At 36.4% G+C, this 25608-nt stretch overlaps 11 protein-coding genes and 11 long non-coding RNA genes across 22 annotated transcripts, besides 1 other annotated feature; 9 read left to right on the top strand and 13 right to left on the bottom strand.

Moving 5' to 3' along the window:
- The first annotated feature begins 81 nt into the window (after window positions 1-81).
- On the top strand, window positions 82-5581 carry gap1 (GTPase-activating protein Gap1). Its single transcript, NM_001356030.2, has 2 exons — window positions 82-5449; window positions 5490-5581. Exon 1 carries the CDS (start codon window positions 867-869, stop codon window positions 3165-3167), a length of 2301 nt encoding a protein of 766 aa, NP_001342789.1. The 5' UTR covers window positions 82-866; the 3' UTR covers window positions 3168-5449; window positions 5490-5581.
- SPOM_SPNCRNA.4941 lies at window positions 343-2639 on the bottom strand. Its single transcript, NR_194296.1, has one exon. It is a non-coding gene; the product is annotated as a non-coding RNA (long non-coding RNA).
- Window positions 3347-5362, bottom strand: cct6 (chaperonin-containing T-complex zeta subunit Cct6). Its single transcript, NM_001021277.3, has 4 exons — window positions 5271-5362; window positions 5152-5225; window positions 5050-5113; window positions 3347-4908 (listed from the first exon to the last, which is right to left on the bottom strand). Exons 1-4 carry the CDS (start codon window positions 5325-5327, stop codon window positions 3496-3498), a joined length of 1608 nt encoding a protein of 535 aa, NP_595369.1. The 5' UTR covers window positions 5328-5362; the 3' UTR covers window positions 3347-3495.
- Window positions 5449-5793: an LONG TERMINAL REPEAT.
- Window positions 5794-5895: 102 nt separating this feature from the next.
- Window positions 5896-7566, top strand: nop56 (U3 snoRNP protein Nop56). Its single transcript, NM_001021276.3, has one exon. It carries the CDS (start codon window positions 5951-5953, stop codon window positions 7442-7444), a length of 1494 nt encoding a protein of 497 aa, NP_595368.1. The 5' UTR covers window positions 5896-5950; the 3' UTR covers window positions 7445-7566.
- SPOM_SPNCRNA.4940 lies at window positions 6236-6611 on the bottom strand. The gene has a single exon (NR_194295.1). It is a non-coding gene; the product is annotated as a non-coding RNA (long non-coding RNA).
- SPOM_SPNCRNA.4939 lies at window positions 6802-7356 on the bottom strand. Its single transcript, NR_194294.1, has one exon. It is a non-coding gene; the product is annotated as a non-coding RNA (long non-coding RNA).
- Window positions 7567-7960: 394 nt separating the features above from the next.
- On the top strand, window positions 7961-9648 carry int6 (translation initiation factor). The gene is made up of 2 exons (NM_001021275.3): window positions 7961-8041; window positions 8098-9648. The coding sequence occupies exons 1-2, from the start codon at window positions 8008-8010 to the stop codon at window positions 9567-9569; spliced, it is 1506 nt and encodes a 501-aa protein (NP_595367.1). The 5' UTR covers window positions 7961-8007; the 3' UTR covers window positions 9570-9648.
- SPOM_SPNCRNA.4938 lies at window positions 8504-9010 on the bottom strand. Its single transcript, NR_194293.1, has one exon. It is a non-coding gene; the product is annotated as a non-coding RNA (long non-coding RNA).
- SPOM_SPNCRNA.4937 lies at window positions 9126-9528 on the bottom strand. Its single transcript, NR_194292.1, has one exon. It is a non-coding gene; the product is annotated as a non-coding RNA (long non-coding RNA).
- Window positions 9649-10087: 439 nt separating the features above from the next.
- On the top strand, window positions 10088-12256 carry oss1 (oxysterol binding protein). Its single transcript, NM_001021274.3, has one exon. The coding sequence runs from the start codon at window positions 10178-10180 to the stop codon at window positions 11726-11728; it is 1551 nt and encodes a 516-aa protein (NP_595366.1). The 5' UTR covers window positions 10088-10177; the 3' UTR covers window positions 11729-12256.
- SPOM_SPNCRNA.4936 lies at window positions 10270-10747 on the bottom strand. The gene has a single exon (NR_194291.1). It is a non-coding gene; the product is annotated as a non-coding RNA (long non-coding RNA).
- Window positions 12118-12614, bottom strand: SPOM_SPNCRNA.4935. Its single transcript, NR_194290.1, has one exon. It is a non-coding gene; the product is annotated as a non-coding RNA (long non-coding RNA).
- Window positions 12615-12627: 13 nt separating this feature from the next.
- On the top strand, window positions 12628-13897 carry tsc13 (enoyl reductase). Its single transcript, NM_001021273.3, has one exon. It carries the CDS (start codon window positions 12666-12668, stop codon window positions 13551-13553), a length of 888 nt encoding a protein of 295 aa, NP_595365.1. The 5' UTR covers window positions 12628-12665; the 3' UTR covers window positions 13554-13897.
- On the bottom strand, window positions 13757-15547 carry SPOM_SPNCRNA.4934. Its single transcript, NR_194289.1, has one exon. It is a non-coding gene; the product is annotated as a non-coding RNA (long non-coding RNA).
- On the top strand, window positions 14166-15615 carry agn2 (glucan endo-1,3-alpha-glucosidase Agn2). Its single transcript, NM_001356025.2, has one exon. It carries the CDS (start codon window positions 14187-14189, stop codon window positions 15486-15488), a length of 1302 nt encoding a protein of 433 aa, NP_001343008.1. The 5' UTR covers window positions 14166-14186; the 3' UTR covers window positions 15489-15615.
- A 51-nt stretch (window positions 15616-15666) lies between these two features.
- Window positions 15667-16986, bottom strand: SPOM_SPNCRNA.4933. The gene has a single exon (NR_194288.1). It is a non-coding gene; the product is annotated as a non-coding RNA (long non-coding RNA).
- On the top strand, window positions 15797-17267 carry erg9 (squalene synthase Erg9). Its single transcript, NM_001021271.3, has one exon. It carries the CDS (start codon window positions 15827-15829, stop codon window positions 17207-17209), a length of 1383 nt encoding a protein of 460 aa, NP_595363.1. The 5' UTR covers window positions 15797-15826; the 3' UTR covers window positions 17210-17267.
- Window positions 17223-19384, bottom strand: pla1 (mRNA cleavage and polyadenylation specificity factor poly(A) polymerase Pla1). Its single transcript, NM_001021270.3, has 4 exons — window positions 17825-19384; window positions 17664-17781; window positions 17531-17624; window positions 17223-17489 (listed from the first exon to the last, which is right to left on the bottom strand). Exons 1-4 carry the CDS (start codon window positions 19278-19280, stop codon window positions 17457-17459), a joined length of 1701 nt encoding a protein of 566 aa, NP_595362.1. The 5' UTR covers window positions 19281-19384; the 3' UTR covers window positions 17223-17456.
- On the top strand, window positions 19377-21370 carry SPOM_SPNCRNA.1398. The gene has a single exon (NR_150277.1). It is a non-coding gene; the product is annotated as a non-coding RNA (long non-coding RNA).
- gta1 (glutamyl-tRNA amidotransferase alpha subunit) lies at window positions 19472-21485 on the bottom strand. The gene is made up of 3 exons (NM_001021269.3): window positions 21173-21485; window positions 20301-21126; window positions 19472-20253 (listed from the first exon to the last, which is right to left on the bottom strand). Exons 1-3 carry the CDS (start codon window positions 21417-21419, stop codon window positions 19911-19913), a joined length of 1416 nt encoding a protein of 471 aa, NP_595361.1. The 5' UTR covers window positions 21420-21485; the 3' UTR covers window positions 19472-19910.
- A 142-nt stretch (window positions 21486-21627) lies between these two features.
- cwf11 lies at window positions 21628-25597 on the bottom strand. The gene has a single exon (NM_001021268.3). The coding sequence runs from the start codon at window positions 25542-25544 to the stop codon at window positions 21690-21692; it is 3855 nt and encodes a 1284-aa protein (NP_595360.1). The 5' UTR covers window positions 25545-25597; the 3' UTR covers window positions 21628-21689.
- Window positions 21760-23303, top strand: SPOM_SPNCRNA.4932. The gene has a single exon (NR_194287.1). It is a non-coding gene; the product is annotated as a non-coding RNA (long non-coding RNA).
- Window positions 25598-25608: the final 11 nt, after the last annotated feature.

Here is a 25608-nt window from a genome sequence, read left to right as displayed (position 1 = left end):
ACTAAGTCGGCATTTTTTTTTTCCACATCATTAAACCTTACATCGCTTATAGTCGCTACCCTTTGGTCGGCCTTTCTACCCAAGACTTCGTACATACAGAAATCCTCAAAGACGCTTTTAAAGACTATAAAATTAAACAAGCATCCTTGTTTTTTCTGATATCTCATATCACAACATAATAATCTTAATTTCTCGAGTATCTTTTCTTGAAAATTTTTAATTTTTCTCATCTTTATTTTGTTGCTGCTTCAGCAAGCCAGTTATTAATTTTTGTTTAAAAATATATAAATATTAAATATTTATATATATTATTCCATCTACAAAGCATTACTTATTTTCACATACATATACATCTACCTTCATATACAACACTCACTAGTATTGTGTTAAATTTTATTCGTCCAATATCATTTTGCTACCCTGTTTTTGTGTTTTGTCAAGCATTTTATTCTTTGTTCTCTTTTTTTCCCAGATTTGTCACATTGAACCTACGTCCTTTCACGTTAACGTACTCGGACGCTTTGCTCAAATACTATTGAATTGCTCAATAACGTTATAAATTCTATATCCTTTTCTTTTTTCTTTGGAAGAATTTCGCTTTCTTTAATCGTTTAATCGGGCGCCAGTGGGTCTTAATACTGTGTTTTGCTAATAGAACCAATAGGTTCTGTCCGATCTCCTCTAATAACGTTCTTTTGATGATTTTCTCTTTTATTTTATTTTTTTTTTGTTTGAAAACTTAGTATAATATCCATCCTTGTTTTCTTCTTTTACACTTTGACTTGATCCCTACACTCTTTCTTTTTTTTTTCTACCCTCTCTTGTTCATTAGCTACTTAGGCAATTTTTAGCTATTGAAATTTATAATGACTAAGCGGCACTCTGGTACCCTATCTTCGTCGGTGCTTCCGCAAACAAATCGATTGTCCTTGTTAAGGAATCGTGAAAGCACCTCTGTGCTTTATACAATCGATCTTGATATGGAGTCCGACGTTGAGGATGCCTTTTTCCACTTGGATCGTGAATTGCATGATCTCAAACAACAAATATCCAGTCAGTCCAAACAAAACTTCGTCCTCGAGAGGGATGTACGCTACCTTGATTCCAAAATTGCACTTCTTATCCAAAATCGAATGGCACAAGAAGAACAGCATGAGTTTGCAAAACGACTGAATGATAATTACAATGCTGTAAAAGGATCATTTCCTGACGATCGTAAGCTTCAGTTGTATGGAGCGTTGTTTTTTTTACTTCAGTCTGAACCAGCCTATATCGCTAGCCTTGTTCGTCGCGTCAAGCTTTTTAACATGGATGCACTTCTACAAATCGTTATGTTTAATATATACGGAAACCAATACGAGAGTAGAGAAGAGCATCTTTTATTATCTCTTTTTCAAATGGTATTAACCACCGAATTTGAGGCCACTTCTGACGTTTTGTCTCTGCTTAGGGCTAATACTCCGGTATCTAGAATGCTTACAACTTATACACGTCGTGGACCCGGACAAGCATATCTTCGTAGTATCCTTTACCAATGCATTAATGACGTTGCTATCCATCCTGATTTGCAGCTTGACATCCATCCTCTTTCAGTTTATCGCTATTTGGTGAATACCGGTCAATTATCACCATCTGAAGATGATAATTTATTAACAAACGAGGAAGTTTCAGAGTTTCCTGCTGTAAAAAATGCAATTCAAGAGCGTTCTGCTCAATTATTGCTTTTGACAAAACGATTTTTAGATGCTGTTCTTAACAGCATCGACGAAATTCCATATGGTATTCGCTGGGTCTGTAAGTTAATTCGCAATCTGACAAATCGTCTGTTTCCTAGTATTTCAGACAGCACTATTTGCTCTTTAATAGGTGGATTTTTCTTTCTTCGTTTCGTTAATCCAGCTATTATTTCGCCACAAACTTCTATGCTTTTAGACAGTTGTCCATCTGATAACGTCCGCAAAACACTTGCTACTATTGCAAAAATTATTCAAAGTGTTGCCAATGGCACAAGTTCTACGAAGACACATTTGGATGTTTCTTTTCAACCTATGTTGAAAGAGTATGAAGAAAAAGTTCACAATCTTTTGCGTAAACTTGGAAACGTCGGTGACTTTTTCGAGGCTTTGGAACTTGACCAATATATAGCTCTATCAAAGAAGAGCTTAGCACTTGAGATGACCGTCAATGAAATATACCTTACACACGAAATCATTTTGGAGAATTTGGATAATTTATATGATCCCGATAGTCATGTTCATTTAATTCTTCAAGAATTAGGCGAGCCGTGTAAATCTGTTCCACAGGAAGACAATTGCCTTGTCACACTTCCTCTTTATAATCGATGGGATTCTTCAATTCCTGATTTAAAACAAAATTTAAAGGTAACCCGCGAAGATATTTTATACGTCGATGCCAAAACGCTTTTCATTCAACTTTTACGTCTTCTGCCATCGGGCCATCCAGCTACAAGGGTGCCTCTAGACCTTCCACTAATTGCTGACAGTGTTTCGTCCTTAAAAAGTATGTCATTAATGAAAAAGGGCATACGTGCAATAGAGCTTTTAGATGAGTTGTCAACCTTACGTTTGGTTGACAAGGAGAACCGTTATGAGCCTTTAACTTCTGAGGTCGAAAAGGAATTTATAGACCTCGATGCCCTTTATGAAAGGATACGTGCAGAACGTGATGCTTTACAGGATGTTCATCGTGCTATATGTGACCATAATGAGTATCTTCAAACTCAATTGCAAATTTATGGGAGCTATTTGAACAATGCCCGTTCTCAGATTAAACCCAGTCATAGTGACAGCAAAGGATTTTCTAGAGGCGTTGGCGTTGTCGGAATTAAGCCCAAAAATATTAAGTCATCAAATACTGTAAAGCTTTCTTCGCAGCAATTGAAAAAAGAGTCTGTCCTGCTCAATTGTACCATTCCTGAATTTAACGTGTCTAACACATATTTTACATTTTCTTCTCCTTCTACGGATAATTTTGTTATTGCCGTTTACCAACGTGGACATTCAAAAGTCCTTGTTGAAGTTTGCATATGCCTTGATGATGTATTGCAACGACGATATGCAAGCAACCCTGTCGTCGATTTAGGATTTTTGACATTTGAGGCTAATAAGTTATACCATTTATTTGAACAATTGTTTTTACGAAAGTAAATGTTCTACCAAGCATCAGTGACAACACTGGCCATGCTTTAATTTTGCGGTTTAATTGTTTCAGCATGACCGGCAAATACCGTTCTTTTTTTTTATCCGTACTTTATATATACCAGCATTCTTTTCGTTTCCTTTCTTTTCACTGGTTTGATTTGTTTCTTATACATTAATCGTCATCCGTTTAATCATGAATAGTAATTACATCTTAATTGAACATCATACTTTTTATTTCTAGATGTGTAGAACTATTATTTTAAGCCTTAAAATCACCCACGAGCTTTGCAGTCGTTTAAAATCGTTCTTTTAGATGCTTTACCAATCCATTCCTTTACTGAGGTGGGCCTTCTTTAAGACTACTTCTTCCAGCGCGAAGAATTTGATCGACACTAATCAAGTTACTAGCGATCACTGTTGCAGAATGAAGCATATGACGAATGACGCGGTAGTTATCATATATTCCTTCTACCTCGGGATCAAAAGGCATACCTGTCTTTAAATCCAACCCAACTTTATATCCTTCAGATGCTTCTTCTTGCAAAGCAACAATCGCATCTTGAGTATCGTAACTAGAATTTGCAGCCAGAGTTTTAGGAATTATCAAAAGAGCATCGGCATAAGCATATACTCCCATTTTAGCCTTTCCCTTAACTTCTTTAGCAGCAAACTTGTTGCGAAGATGAGCAGCGCAAGCAACTTCAAAAGCACCGGCTCCAACTATCAAGCAGTTGTCTTCTACAGCATTTTTTACCGCACGAAGACCATCCCGAGTTGCATCTTGAATTTGTTGTATTGTATATGTATTGGGTCCATGAATTAAAATAGTCGCACTTTTAGGATCTTTAACGTCCTCAACAAAAGTGTATTTTTCCTCACCTAATGTTCTCTCATAAACCGATCCAGCCCATCCTAAAACCTCAGGATTGAGATCGTCCACACTGTTTTGGGCTACCCCGCCGCATGCTAACTGAAGTCGTTCCATATTACGACGTTTAGCTCGTCTCAGAGCCATAATACCATTCTTAGCTAATACATCAAGAGAAAGGGGGTCAATACCTTTTTGATTGATAATAACAAAATTCGCAGTGGGATCTCTTTCACAAACTTCCTTCTTAAGTTCAACGATTTTGCGCAATTTATTGTCAACAAATTTCCTTTCACTTTCGACTAATCGTTCACGTTGTTCCGAAGTACTATAAAAAAATCCCGAGTTTATCTCACTCTTTTCGTATTCCAAAGAAACATTTAAAATTAATATATAAGCGTTTTTCACTTGCTTGGGCATATCGGGGTGACGAGCTCCATGATCGAGAAGTAAACCGCGAATCAATTGAGTATCTGAAGCAGAGCGATTTTGCATCTTCATAATCTCGACCATATGAAGATCAATAGGTTCATCAGGACGACGAATTGTCAATATAGCATCAACAACAGCAGGTGCAAGTGACTCAACAACTTTTGAGGAAATCTTCGTACTTAAGGAGGTTTTCGCAACGTTTAACAAAACCTCACGGTCGACCTCAAAATCAGTCTTAAAACTATCCAAAAATGTAAGGGCTTCATTCTTTGCTAAATTAAATCCATCGCTAATTAAAGAGGGGTGAAGCCCTTCACGAATATAAAGTTCAGCTTGCTTAAGTAATTCACCAACCAAAAGACATACGGAAGTCGTACCATCTCCTGTGGCATCGTCTTGAGCAGTTGCAGCCTTGGCTATACAAGAGGCAGTTGGATTTTGTATTTGCTACCAATAAAGTTAGTACACAACTCAATACTCATTATTAAAAGCAACATGAGACCTAAAGTAGTCAAAAAAATTCCAAAATTATCAAAAAAGGAAAGAAAGAAAAAAGCATTTGCAGTTAATGTGTTCTTAATCACTTACCATTTCCGTAAGCAGGACTTTACCGTCCTTCGTAAGCTTAATAGCACCAGCGCCATCAACCAACCTAAAATTATGAGTTGCTAAACTATAAAAGTAACTTACATTTTCGTTGTTCCAGTTGGCCCCAAATTGCTTTTCAAGACATCTTGCAAACCGATTGCTGCTGAGATATTAACCTGCCAACGTTAGCGATACTGCTTAAACAAATATTATAGACCAACCTGAAGAGCCTGCGCTCTCTGAATTGATTCCGCTTTGGGATTCAATAAGGACAACATTGAGCTTAAAGTAAATCACCAAATGAACTGTAGTTGGTTAGTTCAGCTACTTATTAGTCGAATATTTACTGAAGTCTTTAAAAATATCGTAAATTTGCGTACTGCGTTAATAATTATCAAATGTAAGCTACGCAGTTTGGTATCTATTTTAACGATACTTAGACTACGGCGAGTTTTCCTTGTGACCTATTGTATTGCAATACGCAGGTAATATAAGTAGCAACTGAGTATAGGTATTATACCATCTAGGTTATATTATTACTTATCACTATTATCGCTTATAAATGAACTGAGGAATGAGGTTCAACGGAATATTTATTTGCAGTATCAATACAATATAAAATATTAATAGGTTATCATTAAGTTCAATCTCGGTATCGTCAAAGATGGCATGATGAATAAATACGACATGTGACATATAGTGATACACAACGTAGTGTAAAATAGCGTTGTTTAGTATTGCTGAATCAAATCGCTTCAAAATTAATTTAATGTAGGTTACTATACCCTATCATAAACTACGTTAAAAAAAATACATCAAACTTTTGAATAGTTCGCACAAATTTTCACCCACAGCACTAACGCCGAGTCAGAATTGCGGCGTGAAGTACTACAAGTGAAGAATGGCTGATTACTTGTTGTATGAGTCTGCGACAGGGTATTCCCTTTTTGATGTCGTTGGAGCTGATCAAATAGCAGCGAAGACAAAGGAAGTGCAGTTGTCTCTTCAGGATATTTCAAAATTTGGTAAAGTGGTGCAGCTTAGAAGTTTTATTCCTTTTAAAAATGCTGCCCATGCTTTGGAAAATGCCAACGACATTTCTGAAGGCGTTTTGAATGATTTTTTGAAAAACTTTTTGGAACTCAATTTGCCGAAAGCCTCAAAGAAGAAAAAGGTGTCTCTGGGAGTCCAAGACAAAAATTTAGCAACGTCTATTAAATCCGAAATTGATGCCATTGAATGTGACACTTCTGAGCTTACCCAGGATCTTCTCCGTGGTATTCGTTTTCATGGTGATAAACTTCTCAAGCAACTATCACCCGGTGATTTCGAAAGGGCTCAGCTTGGTTTAGGACATTCATACTCTCGCGCAAAAGTGAAGTTCAATGTTAACAGAAATGACAACATGATTATCCAAGCTATTGCTATCCTTGATCAACTTGACAAGGACATTAATACTTTCGCTATGCGCATGAAAGAGTGGTATTCTTGGCATTTCCCTGAGCTTTCGAAGATCGTTGGAGACAATTACAAATACGCTGTTATTGTTACACTGGTTGGTGATAAAACCACCATTAACGACGAAATGCTTCATGATCTGGCAGCCGTTGTAGACGATGACAAAGATATTGCTCAAAGTATAATCAACGCTGGTAAAGTGTCTATGGGACAAGATATCTCTGAAATTGACCTCGAGAATATTCTATCTTTTGCTGAACGTGTTATTAAACTTAGTAATTATCGTAAACAGCTACATAACTATTTGGTTCAGAAGATGAATGTTGTTGCTCCCAATCTTGCTGAATTAATTGGTGAGATGGTTGGTGCTCGTTTGATTTCTCATGCCGGAAGTCTAACTAACTTGTCAAAATGCCCGGCTTCTACGGTACAGATTCTAGGTGCTGAAAAGGCTTTGTTCCGTGCTCTGAAAACCCGTGGAAACACGCCTAAATACGGTATTATTTACCATTCTAGTTTTATTGGAAAAGCTGGCGCTAAAAACAAAGGCCGCATCTCTCGTTTCTTGGCTAACAAATGTTCTATTGCTAGCCGTATTGATAACTTTAGCGATGCCCCAACTACGGCATTTGGTCAAGTTCTTCGTCGACAAGTCGAGGAACGTCTCAACTTTTTCGATACCGGTGTCGCCCCTACTCGCAATAGTATTGCAATGGCAGAAGCTTATGAAAAGGCATTATCGAGTGTTAACATAGACGGAGACGAGGAGGTTGACATTGACGTTGAAGAGACTGTTGAAACCATTTCAGAAAAGCCGAGCAAGAAAGAAAAGAAAGACAAGAAGGAGAAGAAAAAGGAGAAGTCTAAGAAAAAGCGTTCTGCCGATGATGCATCAGAAGAAGTCAAGAAAAGTAAGAAGAAAAAGAAGAGCCATTGAGACGTTATTTTTATTAGGATATAACGGGGACCATATTGCTCTTGCATATTTAGAACAACTTGTAATTGAAAAATTTGCTATAGATTATGGGCGTAAATACTGTAATATTACTAAATCGATTGATATCGAGCTTATCATTTTGATGGATGGACGTGTAAAACTTATCTCTTAGTAAGCATTTACATTTTATTAAGTAGCATTTATGTATTATTCGTATAAGAAGTGCTATTTATATCGAAAGTTAAAAAAATATTAGAAACCAGTATTTGACAATAATTACAATTTAAGTAAAGATCAAGAATCGGATAAAAATTTGTCTTACACATTGATTTACATTAGCTGGTAGTAAGTTCGAGCTTAATTAGTTTTATGAAAAACTATTGGTTAAAAAAAGCAAAAATATCATTAAGGAATTTAATATTTTTTGTACGAACATTGCTGACCTACTATTGTCATATTGCTTTTCAGTACTGTAGTCTAAGGGGGCTACTACTAGAGTTTTGGGTGAGTTGTGCTATCCTCCCCACACCACGCACTTTTTTTTTGCGTGAAACATATCAGATATGGGATCCGAGCTTAAGAGTACAAGCCCTTTAGGTAAGCTAATTTAGATTTATTTTTAAATACAGGAGAATGTTTTCTAACCTTTATAGCGGTCAAGTATGATTTGTCGCAAAAAATTATGCAACACCTTGACCGCCATCTCATTTTTCCTCTATTGGAATTTTTATCTTTAAGACAGACTCATGATCCAAAGGAGCTTTTACAAGCTAAGTATGATTTGCTTAAAGATACCAATATGACTGATTATGTGGCCAACTTGTGGACTAATCTTCATGGGGGTCATACCGACGAGGACATGGCAAATGCTTTTGCTGAAAAGCGACGCAGTGTTTTGCAAGAGCTCTCTGAACTTGAAGAAGAGGTTCAAGGAATTTTAGGTGTCTTAGAAAATCCTGACTTGATTGCAGCTCTTCGTCAAGATAAAGGTCAAAATTTACAACACCTACAAGAACATTACAACATTACCCCTGAACGTATAGCTGTTCTTTACAAGTTTGCTCAATTTCAATATAATTGTGGAAACTACGGTGGTGCATCAGATTTACTTTATCATTTTCGTGCCTTCAGTAAAGACCCTGAATTAAACGCCTCCGCGACCTGGGGTAAATTTGCTTCTGAAATTTTGACTGTTGATTGGGATGGGGCTATGGAGGAATTGGGAAAACTTCGCGAAATGGTGGACTCCAAAAGCTTTAAAGATTCTGCTGTTCAATTGAGAAATCGAACTTGGCTCCTCCACTGGTCCTTGTTTCCTTTGTTTAATCATGCAAATGGTTGTGATACTCTTTGTGATTTGTTCTTCTATACTCCTTATCTCAACACCATCCAAACCTCTTGTCCCTGGCTATTAAGATATTTGACTGTCGCTGTTGTTACTAACCAAAATAATGCAAATCAAAAACCTCGTAACCCTAGGCAATCTTATCAAAGAAGGATGCGAGATCTCGTACGCATCATTAGCCAAGAAAACTATGAATACAGCGATCCTGTGACCTCTTTTATTTCTGCTTTGTATACTGAGGTCGACTTTGAAAAAGCTCAGCATTGCCTCAGAGAATGTGAAGAGGTTTTGAAAACCGACTTTTTTCTCGTATCTTTGTGCGATCACTTTTTGGAAGGTGCTCGCAAATTACTTGCTGAGGCATATTGCCGTATTCACAGTGTCATAAGTGTTGATGTGCTTGCTAACAAGCTGGAAATGGACAGTGCTCAATTAATACAACTTGTTGAAAACCGTAATAATCCTTCAGTTGCCGCAGCTTCTAATGTAGCTGCCGATCAAAGTACTGAAGATGAAAGTATTGAATCTACCTCTACAAATGTTGTTGCTGATGATTTAATCACGGAAGCCGAAACTGCTACTGAAGCCGAAGAGCCCGAACCCGAGGTACAATTTGGGTTTAAAGCTAAGTTGGACGGTGAATCAATAATAATTGAACACCCTACTTATTCAGCTTTCCAACAGATTATAGACCGTACAAAGTCATTAAGTTTTGAAAGTCAAAACTTGGAGCAATCTCTTGCTAAAAGCATTTCGGAGTTAAAGCATGCTACTGTTTAGACAAGATTAGCAAATAGTTTAAAGGTGGAATATATTTCATACATTAAAAATAAAACATAGGAGTTTAATTAATTCGCTAATTTTGTATTTTCAAACAACTCGTTATTGTAGAAGATGACTGTGTACTTTCCTATTTAAAGAAACGTGCTCATTGAATATCGCTATTAGTATATTAATTTTGGAAATTTGAAACATGCGGGGATATTAAAAAAATATATATTATCTAAAATTTTTTTATTTTCTGAAGTGCATAAAAAATAAATAATTAATGCAAAAGTATTAATGCCGCTATCTCAACATGTAGAAAATGTGTCGGTGGAATTAACTTATGTATATATTAAATTGCTGTAATAATACTAATCCAATTGCATTAAATTAAATTTCCCTAATTGATAGATAAATAAACGATGCTGCAACGGTATTACCGTAATTTAATCGAAAGACTCGCTACAACTAATATGTAAGTTTGGTGTTTAAATTTCATATCAAACCAGTACACCACGAAAGCTTGAGACAGCATCCGTTTCCGTGCCACCAACATTTATCAACGCAAAGATATCTCTTGAAAAGAATAGATTTTTGGTCAGTAGTAGGACCAGGACCTAAAGATGCCAAATCCTAATCAAGCAATAAAAAAAGAAAATGAACCTATTCAAGTTGAAAACCCTACGGAACTAGTCAGGGATGATGGAGAAGTAGAGGGTTATCAGAAAGAAGAAGGAAAATTCAAGCTAGTTCTTTCCATATTGAAACAATGCATTGGTGTGAAGGATATTGCTAGTCTTCGCTTTAGTTTACCTGCACAATTGTTAGAGCCTGTTGGAAACTTGGAGTACTGGAACTATGTTGATCGACCTGACTACTTTGCAGTCATGGGCGATTCTGATGACGAACTTGAAAGAATGTTGGGCGTATTGCGTTGGTGGTTTACAAAGGACCTTCGTTTTGTTCGTGGTCGTGTGGTAAAGCCTTACAACTCTGTGCTTGGTGAATTTTTCCGGTGCAAATGGGTCGTAACAGATCCTACAGTAAGAGAAGATCATACATTAGATCCAGATTCTTCTCAACTACCTACATACAAGACGGAATATTCCGAAACCACCAAATTCCCACTTGGTAAATCATATAGGCCAAAGGCCTCCCGTACAACGTCCAGCCAAAGCGTTGCATCTACCATGACAAAGTCTTCCACGAAGACTTCTAAGAAGAAATCTTCCAAAAAAAATTCTAAATCTGAATCGAATCAAGATTCAAGCAATGATCGTTCTTCAACAGCACCTAGCACCGCTGAATCAAATAATGAGCACCTTTCTTCCTCTCAGAAATCAAAACATTCTATAGTCTTTATGGCGGAACAAACCTCACATCATCCTGCTGTAAGTGCTTTTTATGTTACTTGCCCTTCTAAGGGCATTGAAGTATACGGTCAGGATCAAATTGCTGTTGGATTTACTGGAACTTCTTTTAAGGTTTGCGCTGGCGACCTAAACAAAGGTGTATACGTTCGCTTTAACAAAAGGGATAATGAAGAATACTTATGTACGCATCCCTCTGCCTCCGTTGGCGGTATCCTTCGTGGTAATTTACATATCAACTTGTTGGACAGTACTGTAATTTTGTGTCCTAAAACCCGTATTAAGACAATTATTACATATATTGAAGAAAGATGGCTTGGAAAACCGAGAAGCTTGGTAGAAGGCGTTTGTTATCGATATGACCCATCCAATGACACGATTGATTCAATCAAAGCAGTTCCCAAAGAAAACATCTTAGCTACTTTCAAAGGAAATTGGCGGAACTGCATATTTTACTCTTATGCAGGAGAATCTGAATCCAGAATGCTAGTTGATTTGAATGAGTTGGATTTAGTTCACAAGCGTTGTCCCCCTTTGGATAAACAATTTCCGTTTGAATCCCGGAAAATTTGGTTTCCAGTCACGCACAATATTTTGGCCAAGCATTATACTCAAGCTACGAAAGCAAAACAAGAGATTGAAGACCAACAACGCCAGGCGTCTGCCGCCAGAGAGGAAAGCCATACCGAATGGAAGCCCAGATTTTTTGTTCCAGATGAAAAGGAAGGTCGACCGACCCTTACTGAAGAAGGTAAGAAGGTCCTTGAGCAGTCCTTGTCAGATGAGTACATTCACGGAAGTTAATGTCTTTCATAAAACGTTAATTTTTAACCCTTTTCACAAACTCTTTAATTGGCGTGCATTTAGAACTTTTTCCCTACCTTACTCAATGACTCACTTTTATTTTCACAGTGTTGTTTTTGTCAGTATCTTTTTATCTTCCTCTATTTATCACTTCGCAATTCACTTCTTGTTTATCCTATCTCTTTGATATAAATGCTATTATAACTCATGAGTTTTCAATTCTGTAACGTTGGTAATGCTGATTTGTGTTTTCATAAAATGATGGCATGAGTCTTTGCAATTAATTTGCTTAGCTTGGAACGTTTGCTTAGAAATTCAAGATTACATTTACATTTTCTCTTATTTTTTAAGTTTGCTTTCTTTTTGCTACTTCAGAATTTCTTGTTCTGAACTTTCTTATCTATTAAATTGAGTTATTTTTATTCATGGTCCACAACAAAGTTGTTGCTAGCGATTTAAGCTAACTAAGCATACTGCATTATTCGTCTTGTTTTATAGGTAATAATAGCATTTCCTCGTATTGTGAAATCTTCGTGAGTTACTAGGTTAAGCTTTAAATGTAAAAACACTTTCCAACAAGCTAAGCGCATAGTTCGAAGATTGTTCAACGTACAATGTTAATTTCTTATATTTTTGTACATATGTATTCAAACAACTTATGATTTGTTGAAAGGTAGGCGAGTTTTAGTTTCTTGGTTGAAAGAGTATATCTGAATCTATATTTGCAGAAGAAAAGAAGAAAACATTTGTGATTCGATCATATTTCCTTAATAAAATCCTGTCACCATAGGTCGCATCTTCTCAAAATACGATATCATCTAATCGAGGCTGTCTCTGCCATTACTTGTTTCATACTTGGTGTCAGGATATTAAACTCCCACGAGCTTCTTAAGCCCAACAACAACAGCACACAGCTTGTTAAAGGTAGGTTTTCAAAATGAGTATAACTTTATCTTCAAGGGGCAGAAAAATCCGAAAATTACCTAAGAGTTTGGAATTCCCTCTGGATGGGTCAATCGATAAACTCCGGGACGAAGTGTCCTCAGTAACACGGCTACCAGTTGAGCGTTTACGCTTCAGCACAGCCGATGGAACTACTCTTTTACCCAATACCACATTGAGGAAGTATGGTGTCGGCCCGGGTGCCACTATTTGGGTTAAAGACCTGGGTCCCCAAATTGGTTGGCGTACTGTTTTCATGATTGAGTATTTGGGTCCTCTTGTTATTCATCTATTTTTTATTCTAAATTACAAATGGATTTATAGAAAAGACTACAACTTGTGCCTTAATCAAAAAATAGCATTTGTGCTTGTCATGTTGCATTTTATGAAACGCGAGTATGAAAGTATCTTTGTTCATCGCTTTTCACTTGCAACAATGCCCTTACGAAACATATTTAAGAATTGTGCACATTATCATCTTCTTTCGGGACTCTTTTTAGCTTATTTCATATATGGTCCTTGGCATGCTAACGATTACATAAAGCCTAATCATCTGTTGTTTTTAATCGTTGGCTGGGCGTTCGCTGTCCTTTCCAATTTTAGAACTCATATTATTTTACGCGATTTACGACCCGCCGGCTCCAAGAAGCGTGTTATCCCAACCGGTTATGGATTCAACTTGGTATCATTTCCCAATTACTTCTTTGAGTCTCTTGGCTGGCTTTTTTTCGCACTCTTAACGAAATCTTGGGCTTCTTGGATCTTCTTATTTGTTGGTTCCGCACAAATGTTTGTTTGGGCTAAGAAAAAGCATGCTCGCTATCTGAAAGAGTTTCCCAATTATCCCCGTTCTCGTAAAATTATGATTCCCTTCTTTTTATAATCTATAAATTTAGAACCAATCGATTTTCACTCTTGATCGATCAGTTTAAAGATGTTGATCAATTTTTAACTACACGGATATGCTACTTCTGTTGTTCTTGATTTGGTTCTACGGTTTTCAATAGTCATTGTTCTACATTTTACAAGATTCTTTTCCTAAGAATGTTAAAGATATACATTTCATAGATATAAATAAACATAAAGAACTCCAATAGCTCTAGACAATTGTTGAGCACCGCCATCTGAACCACCATTGTATATGATTGGAAAGTCAAATTTAAAGTCTATCACAATCAGATAAATAACTAGTTATTCATTTGAAATATAGTGTATATATATATTTATAGATATATATAATTACGTGTATCGCTAATTCATTTGTCAGTATTGTTATGTCCAGTCATTCCATAAGCAAACTTGCATTTGTTTACATTTTAATAGTCAGTATATAAAGGCATCTATAACTCTTTGGCATTTACACCAACCTTTGTCGACATTAGACTAAAGAGTCTAAAGGGACAAGTTATCAAATCTACCTGCATAACTTAATTTTTTTTTGTATAGCGGCAGTCATCGGCTAGACCTTTGAAAGCGGACAGCTTGCATTTCCACTAACCAACTTAAATATCACTTAATGGCGTCGTTAACAACAGCTTTACCGAATAAAGCCGTTGTAGCCCATTTTATGATGGGTCTTACGTACAATTATGCTCAGAGTGATTTCCAAAATGACATACAAAATGCAATTTCTTTGGGGTTGGATGGGTTTGTGCTCAACTTTGGGAATGACAGTTGGATGATGAGCAAACTGACTTTGATGTACAATGCTGCTGATGCATTAAATCTTCAGTTTTTGCTTTACCTCAATCTAGATATGTCTGAAATGTCAACGGTTCCCGCTAGCACTCTTGTGACCTATGTTCAAACTTTTGCTAATCGTGGCCATCAGGCTCGGATTAATAACAATGTAGTCGTGGGCACATTTCTTGGGCAGGATATTAATTTTGGTCAGTCTTCAGTAAACCAAGGTTGGCAGGTAGCATTCAAAAACGCGTTGGCTTCTGCTGGTATCAATATTTTTTTCATGCCCACTTGGCCTCTCGATGCTAGTACTATTTATCAGACATATCCAGTTGCCGATGGATTCTGCAAATGGAATTGCTGGCCTTATTACACAAGTTCCCCTACTAGCGATGCTGAAGACTTAGTTTACATACAAAATAGTAAAGCCACAAACAAAAAATATATGGCTACTGTCAGTCCAATATTTTATACACACTTTACTTCCAAAAATTATTCTTTCTTTTCAGAAGGTTTATGGTTTACCAGGTGGATGCAACTTATTAAAGACCAACCAAACTATGTTCAAGTTTTAACTTGGAATGACTATGGAGAAAGCACATATATTGGTCCCACTAATTATGCTGCTGACTTTCCGGTCATAGGATCAAACTCTCATGAGTGGGTTGATTCGTTTACGCATGCACCTTTATCTTATTCACTTCCCCTTTTCATTCAAATGTATAAACAAAATACTACAGGTCTTCCATCTAACTTCAGCGGAATATCGCAATTATACGTTACATACCGGGTGCATTCAAAAAATGCGACAGCATCGTCAGACTCAATTCCTCGACCTGATAACTACCAGAACAGTTCTGACGTTATTAGTGTTATATCCTTTGCAAAGTCATCGTATACTTTGCGCGTTAGCGTTAATGGCACCGTACTAGGTACCACCAATGTCAATGCAGGTGTTCAGTCAGCTAATGTTAGTTTCATTGTTAACAACACAGCTGCTGCAGGTCTTCCACTCTTTCAAATTTTAAATGGAACGACAGTTATCGCTCAGGGGTATGGTCCATTAAATATTCTTGGTAACAATTCTGTTGTGCTATACAACTTCAACTTCTGCACCACTAGGATATCCTGGTAATTCCATAAACTAAAAGTGGAGATCAAAATTAGTCAATCCTGATGGTATGACTGAAGTTTACATTACTTTTTGGTGGCAGGTAGCTTTGATAACTTTTTAATACAAATATTTTTGTTGGTGTCAACAATTGTAGTTGATGTAGATTAATTTTATTTTATTTTTTTCAATTGTGCAAACACAAAGAGTACTCTACTAAAATAAACCTGAAAGTTCGATACCGCTTGACACTTGGGCTGCTGATCAACTGACCGTAACAAACTCCAACGAAGTGGTATCAATATCTCAAGCACGTCTTCACTTAGCCTTCCAACTACACCATTTAATCTGCGTTTTATATAATGAGTTTAGCTAACCGCATTGAAGAAATCCGGTGCCTTTGTCAGTACAAGCTTTGGAATGACCTTCCTTCTTATGGAGAAGACGAAAATGTGCCTCAAAACATCCGCCGTTGTTACCAATTACTCGATATGACCTCGAGATCCTTTGCAGTCGTTATTAAAGAATTGCCAAATGGTATTAGAGAGGCTGTTATGATTTTTTATCTTGTCCTTCGTGGACTGGATACAGTAGAGGATGACATGACGTTGCCTTTGGATAAAAAGCTTCCAATCCTAAGAGATTTTTATAAAACAATTGAAGTCGAAGGGTGGACGTTTAATGAATCTGGTCCTAACGAAAAGGATCGTCAGCTTCTCGTAGAATTCGACGTGGTTATAAAAGAATATCTTAACCTGTCAGAGGGTTATCGTAATGTTATTTCGAACATTACTAAGGAAATGGGTGATGGTATGGCTTATTATGCCTCTCTTGCCGAAAAAAATGACGGATTCTCTGTAGAAACTATAGAAGACTTTAACAAATATTGTCATTATGTTGCCGGATTGGTGGGAATTGGACTATCTCGTTTGTTTGCTCAATCTAAGCTAGAAGATCCGGATTTAGCTCATAGTCAAGCTATTTCCAATTCTCTTGGACTCTTTTTACAAAAAGTTAACATCATTCGTGATTATCGTGAGGATTTTGATGATAATCGTCATTTCTGGCCTCGTGAAATTTGGTCCAAGTATACTTCCAGTTTCGGTGATCTCTGTCTTCCTGACAACTCTGAAAAAGCTCTTGAATGTTTATCTGATATGACTGCTAATGCTTTAACACATGCTACTGATGCTCTCGTTTATCTTTCTCAATTGAAGACTCAGGAAATATTTAATTTCTGTGCTATTCCACAAGTAATGGCAATTGCCACATTAGCTGCAGTTTTCAGAAACCCGGATGTTTTTCAAACTAATGTTAAGATAAGGAAGGGTCAGGCTGTCCAGATTATTCTACATTCTGTAAACTTGAAGAATGTTTGTGATTTATTCCTTCGTTACACCCGTGATATTCATTATAAGAACACTCCTAAAGATCCCAACTTTTTGAAGATTTCAATTGAATGTGGAAAGATTGAGCAAGTATCTGAAAGCTTATTTCCACGGCGCTTCCGTGAGATGTACGAAAAGGCCTATGTTAGTAAGTTGTCTGAACAAAAGAAGGGAAACGGAACTCAGAAGGCAATTTTAAATGACGAGCAAAAGGAATTGTATCGAAAGGATTTACAGAAACTAGGCATTAGCATTCTTTTTGTATTTTTTATAATCCTTGTATGCCTTGCTGTCATTTTCTATGTGTTCAATATTAGAATACATTGGTCAGACTTCAAAGAGCTTAATTTGTTTTAGTCCGTAAATTTAAAAAACTTAAATACTGGTTCAATATCGATAATATACAAGCAGTTTATTTCCTTAATTACTCTATGAAAATTGAAAGCTGTTTTGCTAAACAGAAGACAATTTAGAACTTGATTTTTGATCCTGTCTACAGATAGTGACTACAATTAATATAGGTTGTAAGATAAGACCACAATGAATGATGAGATATACTCGTGAGTGTTAAGCAAGCAACGGTTTGAGTCTTATGTGTGGGTATTTATGCCGTTGAAACTTTTTGTCGTTTTAATTGCTAAAGATCGTTAGAATGGATAGCTAAATCGGAATTCTTACCTCTGTACTATGTGCAGTGTCAGCAGTGGACCTCTTCTTAGTAGCTTTCGGCCGTTCTTCTCCAGGTTCGAAAACTTCATCAGGTAAAGCAGTACTAAAATGTGTGAGAGTGTATATATATAAAATGACTTACTTTTTAGTATTCTTAATGAAAACGTTCATTAAGGTGTCATCATATTTATCCCATTTTTTGCACAACTCGTAAAATTCTTGGGTAGGCCAAGAAATATCAAGTCTTTTAATTGGATGACCTAATAAAGTTAGCATAATTAATTTCAAAATGTAGTATCTTGCCTTTCTTCTTTTCAAGTTCAAGCCCTATATAACATGTTGTAGTGTAAACAGGAAAAATTTGTTTTTCACCATTTTCAGAACCATCAGCTTTACTCTCAGTATTGTCGGCTTTCTCTTCATTAACTGTATCGTTGGCTAATTTTTCATGATCCGTAGATTCATATGCGACTTCAAGAGTAACGCCGCTAGCTACTTGTTGAGCTTCTTCTTCACTGGAGCAATTATACACTTTATCAAATCCTTTATTGAAAGGATGTGCCAAAGCAATAGCATCAACAAGCTCCAGTCTAGTAACCAAATGACGAAGCTTAGATTCAACCAAACCTGCCCACTTCAATTGAGCTTCAGCTGTCTTAGCAGCTGCTGTGATCGTAAGATAATGCTTATAACGATGAAAAAAGTCGTGTTTTTGAAACAAAGCTGACCAGGGAAGAGCCTTGACCATTATTTGGTCAGCAATTTCTCCAGCCCGAACCATTTCGCGAAGGATAATTGTTTGGGTGGATAAAGTAATGTTATGAGTTGCACACATTGATGGATAAGCCGGGGTTATAATTGGCATACGGTGAGCTTTGTCGGATGGATAAAGTTTTGGATTCCAGATACGTACTTGTAAGGGGCCATCTTCAATGGGCTTTAACAATATTGGTTGAGGCCAATTCCATTGATGAAGAATACGAAAAAATTTAGCAACAATCACAGAAGATACTGCATTCGGATATAGTTGGCAAATTCGAGCTACCATCATGGCCCAGGCGACTCCTCCAGGAAATCCTACGACATTAGCGTATATTGCACGACGTTGAGCCCAAAACTTTATGGCTCTTAAAGCATGCTTAAAAACAGCACGATTAGGGACAAGCTGCAGAATCTGATCCGTAACACGTGTACCATTCAAACTTAGCACACATCTTTCTTCAACACCCTTTAATAAGTTATTATCAGACAATTCGAGGTCGCGGGGAACACGCGGAACTGAAAGACGAGCAAAAATTAAATCTATACTTATTCCCAAAAATTTAAACTTAATAATAGGAACATAGGCGTCAGGTACAGCAGCAAGGTCAGTTACCTCTTCTCTTTCTCGAAGCATAGGTTCCAAGTCCTGAAAGAAATTGTCGCGAGAAACATGCTTGGGTACAACGACTAGGGTATCTATGTCTGATCCAGGTCCATAAACGCCCAGTCTATAACTTCCGTACGTAAAAATTTTCCCCCCTGCCTCATTAGCCATCTTTTCGTTCATATGTTTGGCAAGTGATACTTTCTTTACAAATTCTGTCGTTATTTGTTGCAACTCATCAAGAACCTTTACTCTTTTTTCAGATTCGGCAGGAGATTCAAACAAGTTTTGGTTCTTCAACTCATTAATTAAAGCCGTATTCAAAGCATTTTCCTGTTCAGTAGCAGGTGCAGTACTAATTGGCGGTGTAATACCCCATTGCTTGGTAGTCATGCTTTGAAAACAAAAATTGGAGTCTTGAAAGGTAGCTGTTTTAAATTATCCTAACCTTTAAAAACAACTGGTTTAAAGCGTACTAATGCTAAATGTGTAGATCTGGTTAGCATTCGTTTAGGATTTAAGGCATAAATACGCAATTTCACAAAGTGCGTTATCTTATTATAATGTCAAAAAATTCATTTACAGTTGCACTGAGACATTTATTTCGATTAAATCAAATTTAATTTATCTGGTAAATTATACAATTGTTGCTGTTTATCATATATATCTTGACAGTGCACTATGTTCATTATCTGACAAACCGATTGCTCCTGGTTTTGTATTTAAAAGCTTACCCGTTAAATTCCATCCTTCAGATATGCATTTTTTTTGGTTGAATAAACTAGCGACTTGAAATGTAAAAATAATTTATGTTGCTGAGAAGTGTAAATGATTCAGAATCCACATCTATTTATTGGATTTACCGCAGTTGTAGGGAAACTGTCGAATTATTGATGACAAGTTCTCCAAAACTCTTTGCAAACAAGTTTCAATGTATGAAATTGATTCCAAACAGTAAAGAATTATTATGCTCATAAAGATTATCATAGCCATGTTTCGAGAGTTTAGATAAGCAGCCGAAATCTATGCAAACTGGCCTGCAAAAGACAACAAATCTTCGTCATTAAGATATTGGGCCATAATTTGAATTCCCATTGGAAGCCCATTGTTCAAAGTACCGAAAGGTATGCTAACGGATGGTATTCCAGCCATATTCGCTGGAACTAACATAGTATCTGAAAGATGACTATAAGAGGACGGGGTTTCAATGGGTTGACTGGAATTAAAAAAAGAAGGGGTAACTATGAAATCGATGTCACCCCTGGGATCATCGACAGAAAAGGAAGGTAGAAAAAAGTTTTTGTTGAATTCCAGCTGTATGGCTCGGCGAACGTATCGAGCCTTAGAAAACAAATCAGAGGAATTCCTATTTGTAAATATTAGTAACTACTTAGTAAATCAGTTATATCATACATTCTTGCTAGTGAATAAGCGCCTAGCAGTAGCCTCTTTTTCACTTCGTCTCCTAAAAAAAAAGAGCGTGCAGTAGATGAAATTATTTCCTCTTCGAACTTTTCATCTAAACAATTGCCAAATGCGATAGTATTATATTTAGCCAAATTTGAAGTCGCTTCTGCATAAGCCATTGTGGAATATACACTGTTAGCGTATAATGAAATTGGAAGCTGTATTTCTTGGACAAGATAACCATTTGATTTCAGAAGAGATATGAATTCATTCCACTTATCTAAAACGTTTGGATGAGTCTCAGAAACATTCCAGTCAATTGGAATTCCTATTTTAATTGGCTTCCGCGATAATTTTTTGTGCTGCTCTTTAACAAAATAACGAGCTTCTTTAGTTAAACAGGTTGAGTCATTTATGTCGGGATGGTCTAAAACATTAAATACTTTGGTAACGCCCTTAACATTATTTGCAGCGATACCCACTGTGTCAAAACTATTGGCAAAGGCAAGCATTCCATATCTCGAAATCCTGCCGAAAGATGGTTTAAAACCTACACAACCTACGTAAGCAGCAGGTAGACGGATTGATCCTCCTGTGTCTGAACCAACTGATGCATAACATATATCCGCCGCGATTGCAGCAGCAGCTCCTCCCGAGCTGCCCCCAACATCGTAATTACTATCCTTAACAACAGGATTAACAGTGCGACCAAAAAGATTGTTTTCGCTCTTGACTCCCATTGCAAACTCATCCATATTTGTTTTACCAAGAATAATACCGCCGGCTTTCTTCAAGCTTTCGACAATTGACGCATCAAACGGAGAATTGTAGTCTAGTTAAACCGCAATTAGTAACTGAAATATATTCTTATTGTCTACCCTTCAACATATTAGAGGCTGCCGTGGTTAAATTTGTCTTCGTGCAAATATTTTCCTTTACTGTAATCAGTTTCCATTTTAACGGAAGCTTCTTTTCCAGTGGTAATTTACTAATTTCAACAAATGAATCATATAGATATTCGGCACTATTTATTGAAGTTAAAGACTTAATTTTCGCATCATTTAGAATGATACTAGCATATTTAGCTGCAACTTCTTTTAATAAATTGTTATATTTATTACTCATTCGACCAATCAATCATTGGACGTTAACTTCGTGCAAATAATGTATTACCCAACTTGTTGTATAGTTGAATAAAGTAGTGAGCTATTATCGGTATGACACCTAAGACTTTTTCTGAGGGGATCAACTTTTTATTGTTTGTAAAGCTCACTATTTAGTTTTTTAAATAAGTTAATTATGCAAAAAAGCAATGAAATAAAATGACTTTAATCTTACAAATAATCATTAATTCAATACAACAAGCAAATAGTCTATATGAAGTAGGTTTTTATTTTAATTCGTATTTAACCTTTTTTTAGTCATTTCAACAACATAGTTTGAGAGATGAAGTAAATTTTCAATTTCAAATGTTTCAACGGAAGATCCGATTTTGTGAGAACTTGGATATATTTCTCCCGTGGTTAAAAGCAGCTTGTCAGGAGTCTTTTCAATTTCATTCCACAGTTTTTCAAGACCACGTGTAGAGCGAAAAAGGTCACGGTTGCACAATACGTACAGACCATATGAGCATGCTGAAAAGGCTTTATAAAATGTTTTTGGATTCCAATGATCAGAGGCCTCTTTAGATTCAACTGTCGTAAATATAACAAAGTTTACCCGTTTATCGCTTGGTAATTTTTCCACGGTACCTACAAAAGCAGGCTGACCAAAAAACGAGTTATGAGAACAGCGTACCGATATAATTTCATTTAAAAGGCTGACTTGACTCTCATAAAGCGTACAGATTACAATTTCGTTGGTGGGATAACCTAACATTCGCATGTACTGGAATAAGGCAACTGCGTACTCGGCTTCTCCAAGATTTTGCTTATAACCGCTAACGGGTTCTGTTTCTTGAGAACCTTTAAAAGCTCCCACATTAATAAATTGGACCTCATGTGCAAACCCCGAATTACCATAATCAAGTCTTTTATTGGGACTAGAATCCACAGTTTTGATGTCCAAAGGATAAATTGATGAACATAGAGAACTGATAGATTCTCTAACATTGTATTGCGTATTAAGGTCAATAATTCTGGATTTCAAATACCGCAAACGTTTGAAAAGTGAACCATTTGACGTATTATTTATATCCTGATTCCCAGAGGTAAGATATTGATTACCCAGAAGAACAAGGCGATCAAAACCAGTTGGTTCACAGTTTGAAAGTAGTATGCTAGTGATAGAGCTTTCACTTATATTTTGTGAGTTCATAACAATTAAATTGTTAAAGCAAAATCCCTTTTCTTTCAAAGTCCCTAAGCGTGTACTTAAGCTCGTCCAAGTGCATCCGATAATCCTAGATTGTTGGCATAATGCATACAATTCTTGATCTTCATAATATCTCAGTAATCCAAAAGGCCGGATCTCTTCCAGCTGTTGGAACATATATTCTAACTCCCCGTATAACTTTGTCGCATAATCGAAAAAATTATCTTTATTATACGTTTCTATCGGACGCTTAGATTTGTCACCGAAATACGAATGGAAAGGGAACCTGTTATAGGCATCCACAGAATCCTTATCATCTACCGTGTTCAAGTACTTTTCCCAAAGTCGCTTAATATAAGCATCCCTAAAATACAAAGCCGTATCTGGGCTGGCGTCATGAGAACCTGGAGCCTGGATTGAAGCAGCTAGGCGACCGATTTCTCGTAGAAGACCAGGAAGCTTAGATATCCAAGACGATAAAGTACCATAACGTTCCAACGTTTCGTCTTTTCCTTCATCAGATAGATATAATAGGTGCCCTTGGTGAAAACATCTAGCTTTTTCCAGTAAGGTAAACAAAGTATTCATAGAGAAATTGGAGTCAGAAAGTACAACGGTTCTATCATTGGGAGATGTGTCTTGTAAAACCTCTAGAAGTTTGCATACCAAAACATGTTTTCCACAACGAGTTGGACCATTAACCATAGTTAATCCTGGTTGAGATCCACGTAAAATCGATTCTAGCTGTTTGTCATTGTAAGTATATAATCGATTTGATGGTAGTAAAAAATGCCTATCAGATGCGGTAACATCAGCTGATATTTTGTTCTGATTAGTATAAAATTTGATTAGTAAAGATTCAGTTGATAAATTAGAAGGTACATGACAATTAGGAAGTACTGATTGCAACTGTTCGACTGTATTGAACAAGTTTCTAGCATAAATAGAATTAAGCCCAGCATTAGGAAAAGCACATATATCAGGCGTTCCAAAACCCAAAAATAAATCTTCGAACCATTTAGGAAATTCTTTAGCGCGATTAAGTAAAGATACAAGAATATTTAAGTCCAACCAATACTTATTTGCCTCAGGAGACAGTACCAAAGCAAAGTTGAACTTCAATTGCTTAGGGCGATATTCCCCCAACCCCGCAAGGGAATGATAATAAAATGGGCTTAGGTATACATTGATGGACTTGTTGTCAGAATCTGACTGCATATCGCTTTGAAACATTCCAACATCATCATTGCATATCGTCGCGATTGTAAAATCAGTCACCCCTTCTAAGGGGTCAAGCGCATTACCATGTAATAACTTGTACTCCATATCTTTAGAAATGTATATTAAGCAAAGAAAAGGGCTCTTGATGGAATTCTTTAAATCACGTAACGCTGAATGAAAAGGTCCAGGTCGACTTAAACCCATTTGACACTTTACAAATTGAGGTAAAACTTGACCGATTTGAGGTGGAGCAACGGAGGTAACTTTAAAGTTATTTAAAGAGAAAAAATTATCTTTGGTCAAATTCTTGGTCGCATTTTTAATTGATAGTCTCCTGTATTGTTCACTGAAATTTAAAAGTTCAGCATATAGTGACCTTAACAATAACTTTTTGTAAGCTTTACTCTGTTGTCTCATAAAAAAAGATATAGAAAGATATTGTATAGCAGTGTTTTGTAGTAGGAAGTAATTGGTCAAAGAGTTTTCTTGGTCCATCACGGATCGCTCACCAAGTACATCTTTCAAAGTAAAATTTATGATTTCATCATAATCATTTACCAATCTAGTCCTATCATACGTGTTAATAAAAACATTTTTTAAAAATTCGAAATCCACTTTTATAGCATATTTTTCGGGAAATGAAGTCCTCAAATAACATTTACTACACAAGGACTTAAGTGAATTGAAGGAAAGAAAAGACGTAATTTCCTCCAATTTTTGTCGCTGTTGTAAAGAGGTTTGTGTGCAAAATACCAGATCCCCTAATTCCTTCTGAAAATCCGAAAATAAAGTTAACTGTAAGTGGTAGTACACAAGCTCATCATTTCTGATTTTTTGTTCTTTCTCATATTCGTTACCTCTGGTATTATCAAAAGGGAATTTCAAAACATAGTTTAAGTCGTCTGTCATTTTTTTAAAAAGCTCATTACTGTCGTAATACAAAGACATTCTTAATGCGGTATAAAAACAACTGTCTTCTATTACGGGATGAGCAAAGCGACGTGTGGGAAATGCGGATAGTAAAACCAAAGACATATTGATAATTGCTAAAAGGGGGGTTACTTTCGCTTCTTGTTTTTCAGTTTGAGCGTAGCTAATCGATTTAATAAGCAGAGAATGAATCCAGCGGGAAAGTAAATTATGTAAAGGGAACTTTTCAACGATAGACGGTCGTTTTTCCTTATAAGAATCAAAGGCTTTCGTCAGAGAGCTTGAGTCATGTAGTAAATATTTTACTTTATCAAGATTATCAAGCGAATTTAAAATAGAAATGTTCGTTAACTGGTAAACAAGTTTCCTTAATTTCTCTATATTCGAAAACTGAAAACAGAGAGTAATGAATTGAATCATGTAAACCACTTCTGATAAATTTAAGGATAAAGAGACTTCAATTACTTTTTCAAAAAATAATTGAAACCGATTTTCATCAATGAGGTCCCATGTAATATATTCATATTTGGATTTGTATAATAGAAGCATACAAGTTAAGTTTATATGGTTCAATGACATCTCAGTATTAACCCTCTGCCAAAGGAAATTCTCAAAAAGCTTTAACTCATGTAACAGACTAAGTACTTGCTTAGCATCTTTACTTACAATGACAGCTTCGAGGATGCATTGTAGCATAGTTTCTTGAAATTCTACACCTTCATTTTGACCCCAATTCGAATTTGCATAATTAATGATTTGTTTTTTTTTGTTTTTATACAGAACCATTTAATAGAGAAAGGGATATTAGCAATATCACAAGTGTTGTGAACTTGGTGGTTAGCGTCAGAAT

Source organism: Schizosaccharomyces pombe (assembly GCF_000002945.2).
Source record: "Schizosaccharomyces pombe strain 972h- genome assembly, chromosome: II".
NCBI classification, from domain to species: domain Eukaryota; kingdom Fungi; phylum Ascomycota; class Schizosaccharomycetes; order Schizosaccharomycetales; family Schizosaccharomycetaceae; genus Schizosaccharomyces; species Schizosaccharomyces pombe.
This window is presented reverse-complemented; position numbering and strand designations above follow the sequence as displayed.